The following is an 11,825-nucleotide window of genomic DNA, read 5'->3' as shown; positions in this document are numbered from 1 at the left end:
ATGCTGTTCATAGAGCAGAGGGAAAGGATAGTTCCTGGCCTTAAACCATTTGTATTATTAAAGTGACACCTGGGAATTGGCCTGGAATCAGTTTGGACCTAGACGTAGTCCTCATCAGCCTGTATTACTAACAATATTATTTAGATGTGTGTGTGTGTGTGTGTGTGTGTGTGTGTGCGTGTGCACGCACGCACACGCCGATTCACAAGCATTAGTAAACAAAGCAGGTATGTTATGGTATGATCCTATTTGTGCTTATGCACGAATATATGAATTAAACTGTTTGTATGGATATGCTTTAGAATTTAATAGTGATTATCACACAGGATACAAAGGAGAGGAATAAGAAGAGAGGAACTTTTGCTTATTATCTTATATATTTATAAATGGCTTCATTTTCTTAAGATAAGCCTTATTATTTTTACAATTAGCAAAAAAGCAACACAGTTTTCCATTTTGCAGTGAAAAACAAGTAAAGGCAATGTTTACAATAGCCCGAGTCTGTAGCTAAATAAAATACTACCTTCTGTGGAATAGTATCCTAGTACCAGATACTAGAGATAAATCAGACACAATCTGTGACCTCAAAAAACAGTCTGTTGTGGGGGCAAACACATAAACAACCAACTATAATAGGATGTGATCAGCACAGAAATAACTGTATGGATAAACTACGACAACAGCCCCAAGGAGCAGCGACAATGACAGGGAATGTGTAAGGAGAGGCTGGGAATACTCTAGATTTTAACATTCTACTGAAAATGTAGGTTACAATTTTTTAAACTCACTTTGTGACTGAGTATTAACACCAGTCACCAAGGTGATTAACAAAAAATGAATTTGCTCCATTAACAACAGAAAAGAATTTTTTAAAAAATTGTCTTCAACATGTTTCCCTGCTACATTGTTTCCAGGGGTGGATGTGAGAGGCAGAACATTCTCAGTCCTACATCCCACTCAGAGGGTGGGAATGACAAGTCCTAACATACCATCTTAAGTATCATTGAGGTGAGAACAGGGAATGGGCAAGGTGAGAGTAAGGAAGAACACAGCAGGATGGGGAACAGGTGAAACTTGAATGACAGTGGGTAATGAATGACCTGGAGCTTTCTCATTCTGAAGTCTGAGATTTATAGCCAGGGACAGGAACGATGCATTAGCAAAACATGTGAACTCCAGACCCCATAAAAATATTACTTCAAATAGCCAGAAAATAACCAAACCAGGTGACTTTATGCCAGGCGTTTTGAAAAAGTGGCCATTAACCAGACAAGCGATGTGACTATTTTGTCTAATTCTCCAATTCCAAATACATGATGGCCTCCAATTCCCAGAAAATGAAGTTTTGAGCTGTTTGGAAGAATTCTCACTGTCTTCTGTGAGACAATTTTGAACTGGACTTGGCCTTCTTTAGGTCAATTTCTGGCTGATCCAGTCTCATTATTGTCTGTTTCTTTGAAACATGATAGTAAGCATACATTGACCTCATTTAACACACACGCGCACACACACTTTACCAAGAAGAAACCTAAGAAGCAGAGAGGTTAAATAAATGGTCTGAAGCCAGTAGAACCAAGAAGTTTTGGGGGCAGGGAATTCCTATGCTCCCAGTACAGGTCCAGAACCCCCTTCCTTTGATCACGGTCTTCTTGTGATTATACTGTCTCTCTTCAGAAAAGATTACTGGAAGTCCTTCTCTTGGTTTTGTTTCTAAATCTCCCTACTCACAAATTGTATTTGTTTGCATAAATTAATTACATTGGCTCTTTCTCACTTAAAGTTAGTTGCTGTTAAATTCCTAATCTGTTGCTAATCAAGAGGCATCTGGGAACTTTTAGAGTTTTTCTTTTTCTCTGGTGGGAAATGCTGACTTAGAACCTCACACACTGCTGTCCTTCCGAGTTCTACAGCACAATGATACGTTATCTTATCCAACATATACCTGAGATGAAGGCTTTAAACGCTTGTGCAAGTGCTTTCCAGGAGTGTGGATGGCTGGCACTATTTGCAGCTTTCTCACTGACGGGTATAAATCAGAGTCCGTGGCTCCGACCCTTCGGTCTCTGTTAGACAGAAGCCACAGAACGGCCAACGAAAAGCGTGTGTCTTCAGGGAAAGTTGCGATAAAATAGAACCTGTTTCGGAAACATCAAAAGACAATCACTGTTGCTTTTAAATGACATAACATCATTTCAGAATGGAAAAAGACCTGAGGGCGGCAGAAAGTTGTTTTGAAAAATTAAAAGGTATAGATATAATCTTTTCTCTTCCTGTTTTGACTGCACCATGTGTTTCCAGACTGTGTAGCGTTTAATTTTTAGGCGGAAAACTCTCCCCCTTCCACGCTCTGGGAAAGAGCAAGTCACTTAAAATCGCTTTCCCCATCTTTCTCTCGGCTCCGCACTTTTACTCTTTCATTTAAACTTTCAGAATCCTCCCTCGGTGCCTGTAGTATGCTGCCTTCCTTCTCATTCTCAAGAATCGTGCAGCTCCCCAACACGGGATTTTTTTTTTTTTTTTTTTTTTTTTTAATGAAAGGAAGGAAGGGAGGAAAAGAAGGGAGGGAGGGAAGAAGGAAGGAGAGAAAAGCCGTGGTGACCGCGCGTTTCGAAAGCGCGTTTTCGTTTCCTCCCCTGGCGGGCTCTGGCCCTGCCGGGCTGCCGTAGCCGGCCTCGCGCGCCCCCAGACGCTGCGAGGAGCTGCCGTCGGCGGGACTTCCGTGTTGGCGGGATTCTGAACGCTGCCATGGCTCAGACCGTGCAGAACGTTACATTGTCGCTCACTCTGCCCATCACGTGCCACATTTGCTTGGGGAAGGTAATGGGTGATTCTGGGCACTTCTACGAAACAGGGTCGGGTATGAAGTCGCCCTCCGGAGCCGAGGGCGGTCTCCGTGTGTGGCGGGGACGGGGCGTGAGGCACCGAGATGGATGCAGACGCTAACTTGCGTTCTCTTTAGGCAATGGGAGGCCGCGTCTTGGGGGACGGAGGGAGCGCGTCGTGATTACTGGGTTCATCTGTGTGCCTTTTGGAGAAGGATGACAGCGGCCTGGGGTCTGAAGGGAGAGCGGCAGGCGGCTCTGTCTCCGCCGGCGGCCTCACCCGGCCGGCTCCGGCGTCGAAGGAGGCCTCGTCAAAAAGCAGTCGCAACAGTATTTTACGCCCCTTTGCCACCCGTGTGGCGTGTAGTGAAGCCCATTGAAGCACGTTTCTTGGGAGCCTTGCCTAGGAGTCCTTCGTCCCCTACGCAAGTAGAGTGTTCATGTCCCTGGGCCGGCCTGCAGTGTTAGTTGGGGAGTCTTTTCCATTTCCAACCTCCTTGCCCTTGCTTAACCCAGCCTTTAGAGTGGCCTTTGCTCTGGGTTCAAAATTTGAAAAGTAAATAATATCCGCCCCTGAGTGGTGTTTAAAATGAGAGGCACGGTCTTTTATTCCAACAACGGATCAGCAATGAGATAGAGTACCCTCTCTTTGTGTTGCAAGAGGTGCCTACTGTGTTTGTGAAACTAGGTAGGAAAGAGTACTTCTGGAAACGGAATTTTGAAGGTTCCAAAGCATTCGTCTGCTCTTTCCTTTTGTGCCTCCCATTCGGTTTTTAAAAGAGCATTTCTTTAACGCATAGATCAAGAAAGGAGAAGATACTATGTATGAAGAATCAGATTTTTCTCCACTCTGAATTGTTTTTACGTTTGTGGTGTGTCTGTGTTTACCCTAAAATGCAGACTGAAACTACAGCCACATGTTTAGAATTGAGACATACAAACTTCATACAGCAAACATTTGAGTGCCAGCCAACGGGATCATCTGCCTTAGGTGTTTGGGGTTCTGTGTGAATTTACTGAGTTCAAGAAGTACAAAGTCAGGCTTGGAAGCAACTGATAACTTAATATCCCTCAGAACGAAATGCCAAGGAAAATAGCAGATGTGCTGTGAGAGCATATAGGGGATGGCTTGGTCAATTCTGACTGGAGAGTTCAAGGAAGGCTGCATGGAGGGTGGTATTTGAGCTGGCATTTGCTGCCACTGCCTACATACATAGCTGGGAGGAGAAGATGATGTTTGTGTTTGCTTGTCTAATTTGGTTTCTGACATGAAGTTCCCATAAGTATGTGTTAAATTCTGAGTGAATATACTCCCAGCAATAGCATTAAAAGCTGATAAAAATACCTTGGGAAATAATTTTCACTTGGTCTTAGTTGTATGCATTGTATCTAGTTTCCATTAGTTAACAGGCCGTTTTGCAGTTGTGTTGAAAATGTGTTCTGCCTGGTTGATTTTCCATACCTATGCTTTTTGTGTGTAACAGAAATGATACTAGTAGAGAATAGTGCTTTGCAGATTACAGAATGCTTTTGTATGTTTTTAATTCATTTACTCCTCTCACTAGTGCTGTGAGATAGATAGGCTGGTTGCCCCCCCCCCTTTTTTTAACATAAGAAAGCTAAGACAGTCTCTGGTTTGAACATCTATCTTTATCATCTGTGTCTTCAGTGGATTACTTCCGAAGAACTCATGTGAGCAGACACTCTTGGGGTCTCCTTCCCTCCCTCCCTTCCTTTCTCTCTCTTTTTTCCTGTATTTGTTAGCTGTGTTCTAAAATTAAATCTGCTAATAAAAGATTAACGATTTGTAAACTGGCATCTTTTTCTGTCTACTATGGAGGCTAAAGGTGTGGCTGAAGGCCTGAGTTCTGTGTTCAGACTGCGTTGAGTTCTAGCTTCTTCCATATACTAGTTATGTGACCTTATACAAGTTACTTAACTTCTTTCAGAGCAGTTTCCTTATCTGTAAGATGGGAATGGTAACAGTAGCAACATCCTTCCTTGCATTTTGGGATGATTAAATCAAGTAATTTATATGTAGTGCTTAGCATAAGGTCTGGAACATAATAATATTTCATAAATTTTTACCTTTAGTGTGGGCGCTGAGACAGGCCCTCATGTGAGGAAACCAGCCTTTCAAGTAACTGTTCTTCCCAGTTGCTTTCTGAGGCAGTGCACTCACTTGATAAAGATTTGCTTTCCTAATGGAATGAGACCTGTTTGTTCTAGAAATTAACCACAGTATGTCGAGAGGTTTTTAACTGGTTCCATATAACTGTTGCCTTTTGTATAGTTAAAGCAAATCTGATCTGCTTGGGCTATTTATCCTCCCCACATACTGGTATTTGTGGGGTACTAGAGATAGCATGACCTGGGATAGTAAGTACCATGTTCCCCATTGTTACTTCAGCCTCCCTGACACAGCATCTCTGGCCAACTCTGAGCTCTACCTTAAGGTCCTTTCTGCCTAGCCCTCTCCCAGATAACCATTCTTTTGCCACCCTCATTATTTGTCCCAAATCTCACCATCAGCAAGATCCTTTTCTTTTGCTTGTTCAACAGAATTAGGGGCCGTTATCCCTGACAGGTCACTGTAAAAACAAAAAAAACAAAAAAAAAATACTTAAAGGAGAAGGTGAGGGTAGGAGAGACCTCAGATCTGAATATAGACACTGATTGGGATGGCGGAGAATGGAGGGGTAAAGAAGTAGTGGAGATAGCCTAAGTATGCACATTGTCAATACTTTGTCTTTTGGATACAAATAGACTTAAAATTGGACAGTTTAGACATTTTGCATTTTCTGCCTGTCTCTACCTCAATCTTAAAGGTGGATTCTCTCTGCTCAGTAACGTTTAGCAGCCTTGCCAATATCACAAGAGCTCTATGTGGCTTGAAGAAAGTAGGTACACATCCTGTGGGATGAGTTTTGTGTAACATATTTTCTTGCCTGTTCCTCAGTTTTTTCCCTTTGCCCTGGACTGTTAGGCCAGCAAGCAGAAATATAGAAATGATCTAGTTCAGGATATCTGATAAATGACAGAACTGGTCCTGGCACCAGATTGCTACAGACCAGTTTATCTTTAGGTAATTCCAGTCATTTATCTCTTCAAATAGGATTCAAGCTATGAAATCAAATGACTGTTACATGTAATACCTTTATTTACTATGTCTGCATTTTTCCATGAGTGACATGTCTCCCAATGTGGCCCATAGTTGTTTTATGAAAGGATGAAGGAGGTTCTGAAATGAAGTTCCAAGCAGCTAGACTTCTGATGCTGTTTAACAGTAATATATTGTATTCAGTTATTCTTCAGTTGAGTATGAGTCCAGTTTGGGACACCACACTTTAAAATAAATATAAATAAACTAGAGTATTTTGAAATCTTTTGGAAAGGAGTTGAAATTGAGGTTTAACTATAAGTGGAATGGACTCTGTTGGAATGAATGGACATGATAGTGAATCTTTAAATATAAACTATTTTTCATTTTGAAGGGAACCAAGCTTTACGTAGCTCCACAATATTAAGATTTCTACTTATGTAAGGGCATGCTGTCTGGCTGCAATAATCTGAGATGAAATCAGCTTCCTTAGGATGTGGGATGTCTGTTTCTTGTAGAGTCCAGTAATAGGGTGGACTGTTTCCAGCTAAGAATACTACAGGAAGAATCCTTTTTTTATTTTTATTTTTTTTCCAGGGAGGACTTCTTGCCTTGCTTTCCACCCATATTGTTGATTAAAAATGTTGACAAGGTAAGGCTAGGTACAAAGCTTTATGCAACTTAGAGTCCTCATTCTAGGTTGACTAAATTCATTCATCAGTGTTCATCAGAGGCTGTTGATTGGCCACCGTGTTATCAACCTCAGTACACTGAGCCCACATTCGAGTCCTGATTGCTTCTTAGTTCCCAAGAGTGGATTTAAGAACCAGCCTTGTACATAACTGTCACAAGTAATTTGCTTTGAAAAAAGCCATATGGGCTACGTTTTTCTCTTTTCCAAATTAAGTTTAAAGAATGCAGACACTTTAAAAAATGTATAATAATATTGTGGGTTTTTTAGCATACTTACAGCATAATAAAAAATTAACTAAAAAAAAGTGTTGATATATCCTAATAATTTTAAGGTTGGTATGTAATAGCTGGAATAATTACTAAACAAATAAGATTCCCGAAAGCATTCCAAGGGGATAAAGGTGGGGGAGGCAAAATGTGTTATCTCCTTTTACCTAGACAGAAATGGGGACCCGGACCAAAAGGCATTAAGCAACTTAGTTCTCAGGATCACACAGTTTTAAAGTTCTAGGACTGATATTTTGATCCAGAGCCAAAGATTTCTTGAAACATAACAAGAACAATCCAGAAATTTTATTTTGAAAAGTTTCCAAATTCCCAAAGTTGATGATGGTGGTGAGCTGTTACCATCATTTCTCTACCTCAGCCTTCTTTTTCACAGTCTTTCTAGGTCTTGCCTCGTAAAGCCCATAAATTTTGACATAGGTGCAAGAAAGAATATTCTTTGAAGAAAGATTAGCTCTAGTCTCTAGCAAAGGTGTGATTAAAGACAGAAGAGTTGACTTTAAGTGTAACTGCCAGGCCAGTTGGTTAAGTTGCCTTTCCCTCCCATCACCTCTATCAGTGCCCCTTTTCTATAGCCCCTACTGATCCCAAAGTCTTAATCCTAATTTTTTGCTTCTTTCAGGTATGTGCCCTCTATTTCTTACTCTCAGACTATTGTTTACTAACTCTGCCCTAAGGAAGAAAAATCTATTTCTTAGTTGAAAGAGCACTCAGTTTGCAGTTGAGTCACATTGAATGTTGGTTAAATACTGGTTCTGCCACTTGTAACCTGCATTATTATTTTCTTGAGTCTGTTTCCACAGCTTGAAAATGAATTTGATACTACCAGAGCCATTAGGTTGTTAGGGAATTTCATGTGAATATCCTAGACCAGTTGTTCTCAAAGGGGTGGGAGTGGATTTCATCCCCCAGGGATATTTGGCAATGCCTAGAAATGTTTCTGATTGTCTCCAGGGGTGTGCTAATTATGTCTGGTGGGTAGAGCCCAGGTATGCTAGCTAAACATTCTGCAATATACAGGAGAGCTCCCTACAACAAAAAGTTCCTCACTCCAAAACATAGTAGTGCTGAAGATGAGAAACCTTGTCTTAAACCAATGTATAATAACGTCTAGTAGGTGAGTCTAGGATGATATGGATATTAATGAATAACCCCTTTTGACACCTCTCAGGTACATCTCAGATACATCATTTTTTTAAGAAAGGAGCTTTGGTGGTAGAGTGGTCTCTTAAAACTGAAACATCTTCAAATAAAGGAAATGAAAACTATGTAGTAGAATTACAGATTTAGGGTTAATCTTTCTGCACCTAGGACTGCGCCCCTCAGGCCCATTCCAGTGAGAAGAGCCCCCTTTTCATACCTCGCTTTCTCTTCTCTCTCTCCTTCTCCTCACCAGCCTCAGGGTGTATTACCCTAGAATATCATTTTGACATGCCTACTCCAGATGAGTTTGGAATTGTACATCTCACTTGCCATTGTCATCTTGCATTTTTATTTCATAAGAATACTGTTTTATTGCCACAGATCTCATTTGAGAGTAAATTGGACATAAAGTCTATTAACAGGCAACTCTTGACTGTTTCTGTATCTCAGGAAGATTATATTAAGGAAAATTATGTGCATATTTAGGTATTGTATATACCAGGATCTGGGTAGAGGAAGGGGGTGGACAGGAGTCAAGGGAGGGCTAGATTCTTTGTTTTTTGCTCCTGTAGGTTACAATCAAATAAATAACAAGTCATTTGTTTTAGTAGTTATTTCTTTAGATTTCTCTTCTCCTAAGCTAAATTTAAACCATCGTTTAGAAATCATCATCTCATAAGTACTTGGTCCAAAGAAATGAATTAGTCAACTGTTTCAAAGCTCCAACACAATGACAGTGACAATACCAGGTATCAAACAGTGAAAATAATTCTCCTGTGGGTGGGATTGCCAATGGTCTTAGCAGAGAGAGCTAAGTAGTCTGCCTGTGGTTGGTCTTCTGTAGAATTTGGCATATTAAATGGGAAGGTGAAACTTTTGCTTTTTCACAGTTTGGCAGTGGCCATCGACCTTTTGCTTCTTGAGACACTTTTAGGAACATTATCTCAGCCTTTCATTTTAATACAGCAAAATTCACTTTTATTAATCTTAGAGTGTGCAAGGCATTATATCAGGTGCTGTAGGTGGATACAAAGATGAGCATGCCCATCCCCTGCCCCCAAGGAGCCTGAAATCTAATAGGGAAGCAGGATGTAAACAACTTTCTAAGTACAGTACAGAAAGAAATGAACATTAAATCAATGCATAAGGGAGTACCCTTAATGAAAATCAGACAAAGACCCAGTTAATTCTAAAAAGGTTTAATGAAAGCCTTGCAGAAGAGGTAGCATTTGATTTTCATCTTAAAATGTGGAAGGGACTCTATTTTCATTGGGGAAGCTGGATTATATCAGCAGGTTATATCAAGCTAAGAAATGAGAGCCTAATAAACAGGGAGCCTCCACTGTTCTTATTAATTTGGTGAACATCAAGTAGATCTGTGTCTTTGAAGTGTAGGTTATATCAAGTACTGAAATGTAAGTGCAGTATTGAAATAGCAGATGAAAGGGCTGTTTAAGAACCAGCTTATGTTGTTCTTTGAATGCTATACTTAAAATTGTGAACAGGGAACAATCATTGCTGTTTTTCAGGAGAGCAGTGAAAGCTGCTGATCCATATTTTAGAAAAATAGCTCTGGCATCAGTATGAAAGGTGAACAGAGGGATGCCTGGATGCCTTAGTCGGTTAAGCGTCTGTCTTCGGCTCAGGTCATGATCCCATGGTCCTAGGATTGAGTCTCACTTTGGGCTCCTTGCTCAGCGAGGAGCCTGCTTCTCCCTGCTTTTGCATGCTCTCTGACAAATAAATAAATAATCTTTAAAAAAAAAAAAAAAAGGTGGACAGAAGTGAATATTTGGAAGCCAGGAAGCTTGGGAAGAGGTCATTACAATAGATCCATGGGTAAAGGAATGAGAGCCTGAACTCATTATTGAGGTGAAGATGGAAAAGAAGGGATAGATGATAAATAAAAAGAAAACAGCAAAAAACATTTAAAGGTAGATTTGCCAAATTTTGACAATTCTAGGGTGTAATTTTTTCACATTATAACTTTTTTGAAACCTGGCAGTATCTTACAAGTGATGGCATCTTACAGTTGTAATTGGCAGCATTTTTCATTCTTTTTTCTTAGTGGTACATAAAATATTGGTGCATCTTAAAATCTCTGGCTACTTTGACTTAATATAGGATACCAGGATTTGTGGCCAATTGGATGGTGAGGCTAAGTAGAAAAGGTGAATCAGAGACAGCTCTGAGTATTTTAGTTCAAGTAATGAGGTGGTGGTGCCATTAACTTAGGTAAGGAGTGCAGGAGGAGGAGCAAATGTGTGGAGGAGGCCAAGTTTGGGTTTGGGCATGTTATGATTGAGGCAGCTATAAGATCCTTACATGGAGTTGGCTCCAAGGCACAGATTACAGTAATACTGTTACCTTTTCTTTTCTTTCTCTTTTTTTCTTTTTTGAGGGATTGCTATAAACCCCTCTGTGTTTATATCTTTACAATATTAAATCTTAACGCCTGAACGAAAAGTATACTAAGATAAGCCACTGTCTTCAGAGACAGAAACCTATGCGCAGTTTAACTAAAGCGCTTACCTAAGGTCACACAGCTCAAGTGGCAGAGCTGGAGTTAGCCCCAGGTTTGTCTCTCAAAGCCCAAGCTCTGCTGCTTACTGAGATCCAGTTACAGAGGATTCTTAGGAGTTGTCATAAAAAAGATGTTAATATCATGTGATACATGAGATTAAGAGAGAAAATAGAACTATGTCAGGTAAGATGGCCCAGGAAAAAAACATTAAAGAAAGCAGCTGTACCATCTCTGGTATTTTGACTGTAAGCATCTCACTCTGATTGTCTTTTCATCATACCTACTCTCCAGCATTACTTCAGCCTTATCAAGACCAATTCGTTGACTCTGTGAATATCACTTTTTCACTGTCATCATTACCATTCATATACTCATGTTCCTTGTTAGCCATGGTCATTTATTATCATCAGTCCCTTGTCTCTCTCTTTCTCTTTGGCAAAAATCCAACTCTGGGTAAACCCAACTACTTATTTGCTTCCTGCCTGAAGCTGAACAGGTAAAAATTGGTAAGAAAAATACACACCTGTGTTAATTGGGTTTTGTTTATAGTAAAAATCACAGATATCAAATAGGAACTCAAAAATGTTTGACAATCCTACTGTATGTAAATTACTAGTAAATTTACTAGTAAATAGCTGCTGTATTCTATTTTCTCAAGTTGATATCCCTTCCCACTTCTCACTTTCAGCTGCTAACCTTACCTCATATTAAGGATAAAATATAAGCAATTGGAATAGTTAGAACATGAGTTCTCTCATTTTTCCATCAACAGATCTTCTAACCCCTTTGCATTTGTTCTCAGCCTCTTGGCCTTCCCTTTTGTTACAATGAAAGATGGATCCTCAAGCCTGTAAAAGCCAAAACCTCTGCTTTGTGCTTTGGATTTCATTCCCTCTTGATTTCTTAGGGATTTTGCTGCCTATGGCTCTAATCTCTCCTTTTCTTCCTCCATCATTAACATCCCTCTTTACTGTATCATTCTTTTTGGCATCTCTTACCATGGTCTTAATTCTTATGCTGACTTCTTTACAGCGAAACACAAAGGAGTTGTCTGTATTTCTCTGTTGTCACTTACCCTTTCTCTGCCTCTCTCAACCTTCAATCAAGTTTCCATTCTTACCATTTACTGAAACAGCGCTTGTCAGTAACAGATCACAATGACTTCCATGTAATGAAATCCCATAGTCATTTCTCTGTCCATATCAAGCTCATACTCTTCTTTTCCTCCCTCCCTCCCTCCCTCCCTCCCTCCCTCCCT

General features: G+C 40.3%; 1 protein-coding gene across 1 annotated transcript in view; it reads left to right on the top strand.

Annotated features, from left to right (window-relative positions):
* Positions 1-2,662: 2,662 nt before the first annotated feature.
* OBI1 (ORC ubiquitin ligase 1) overlaps positions 2,663-11,825 on the top strand; it is a 43,025-nt gene continuing 33,862 nt past the window's right edge. Inside the window, exon 1 of the mRNA XM_002919979.4 lies at positions 2,663-2,817. Coding sequence (XP_002920025.1) covers positions 2,746-2,817 — 72 coding nt within the window. The 5' untranslated portion in view covers positions 2,663-2,745. The remainder of the gene's footprint in view (positions 2,818-11,825) is intronic.

This window comes from Ailuropoda melanoleuca, chromosome 7 (genome assembly GCF_002007445.2).
Source record: "Ailuropoda melanoleuca isolate Jingjing chromosome 7, ASM200744v2, whole genome shotgun sequence".
NCBI lineage: Eukaryota > Metazoa > Chordata > Mammalia > Carnivora > Ursidae > Ailuropoda > Ailuropoda melanoleuca.
This window is presented reverse-complemented; position numbering and strand designations above follow the sequence as displayed.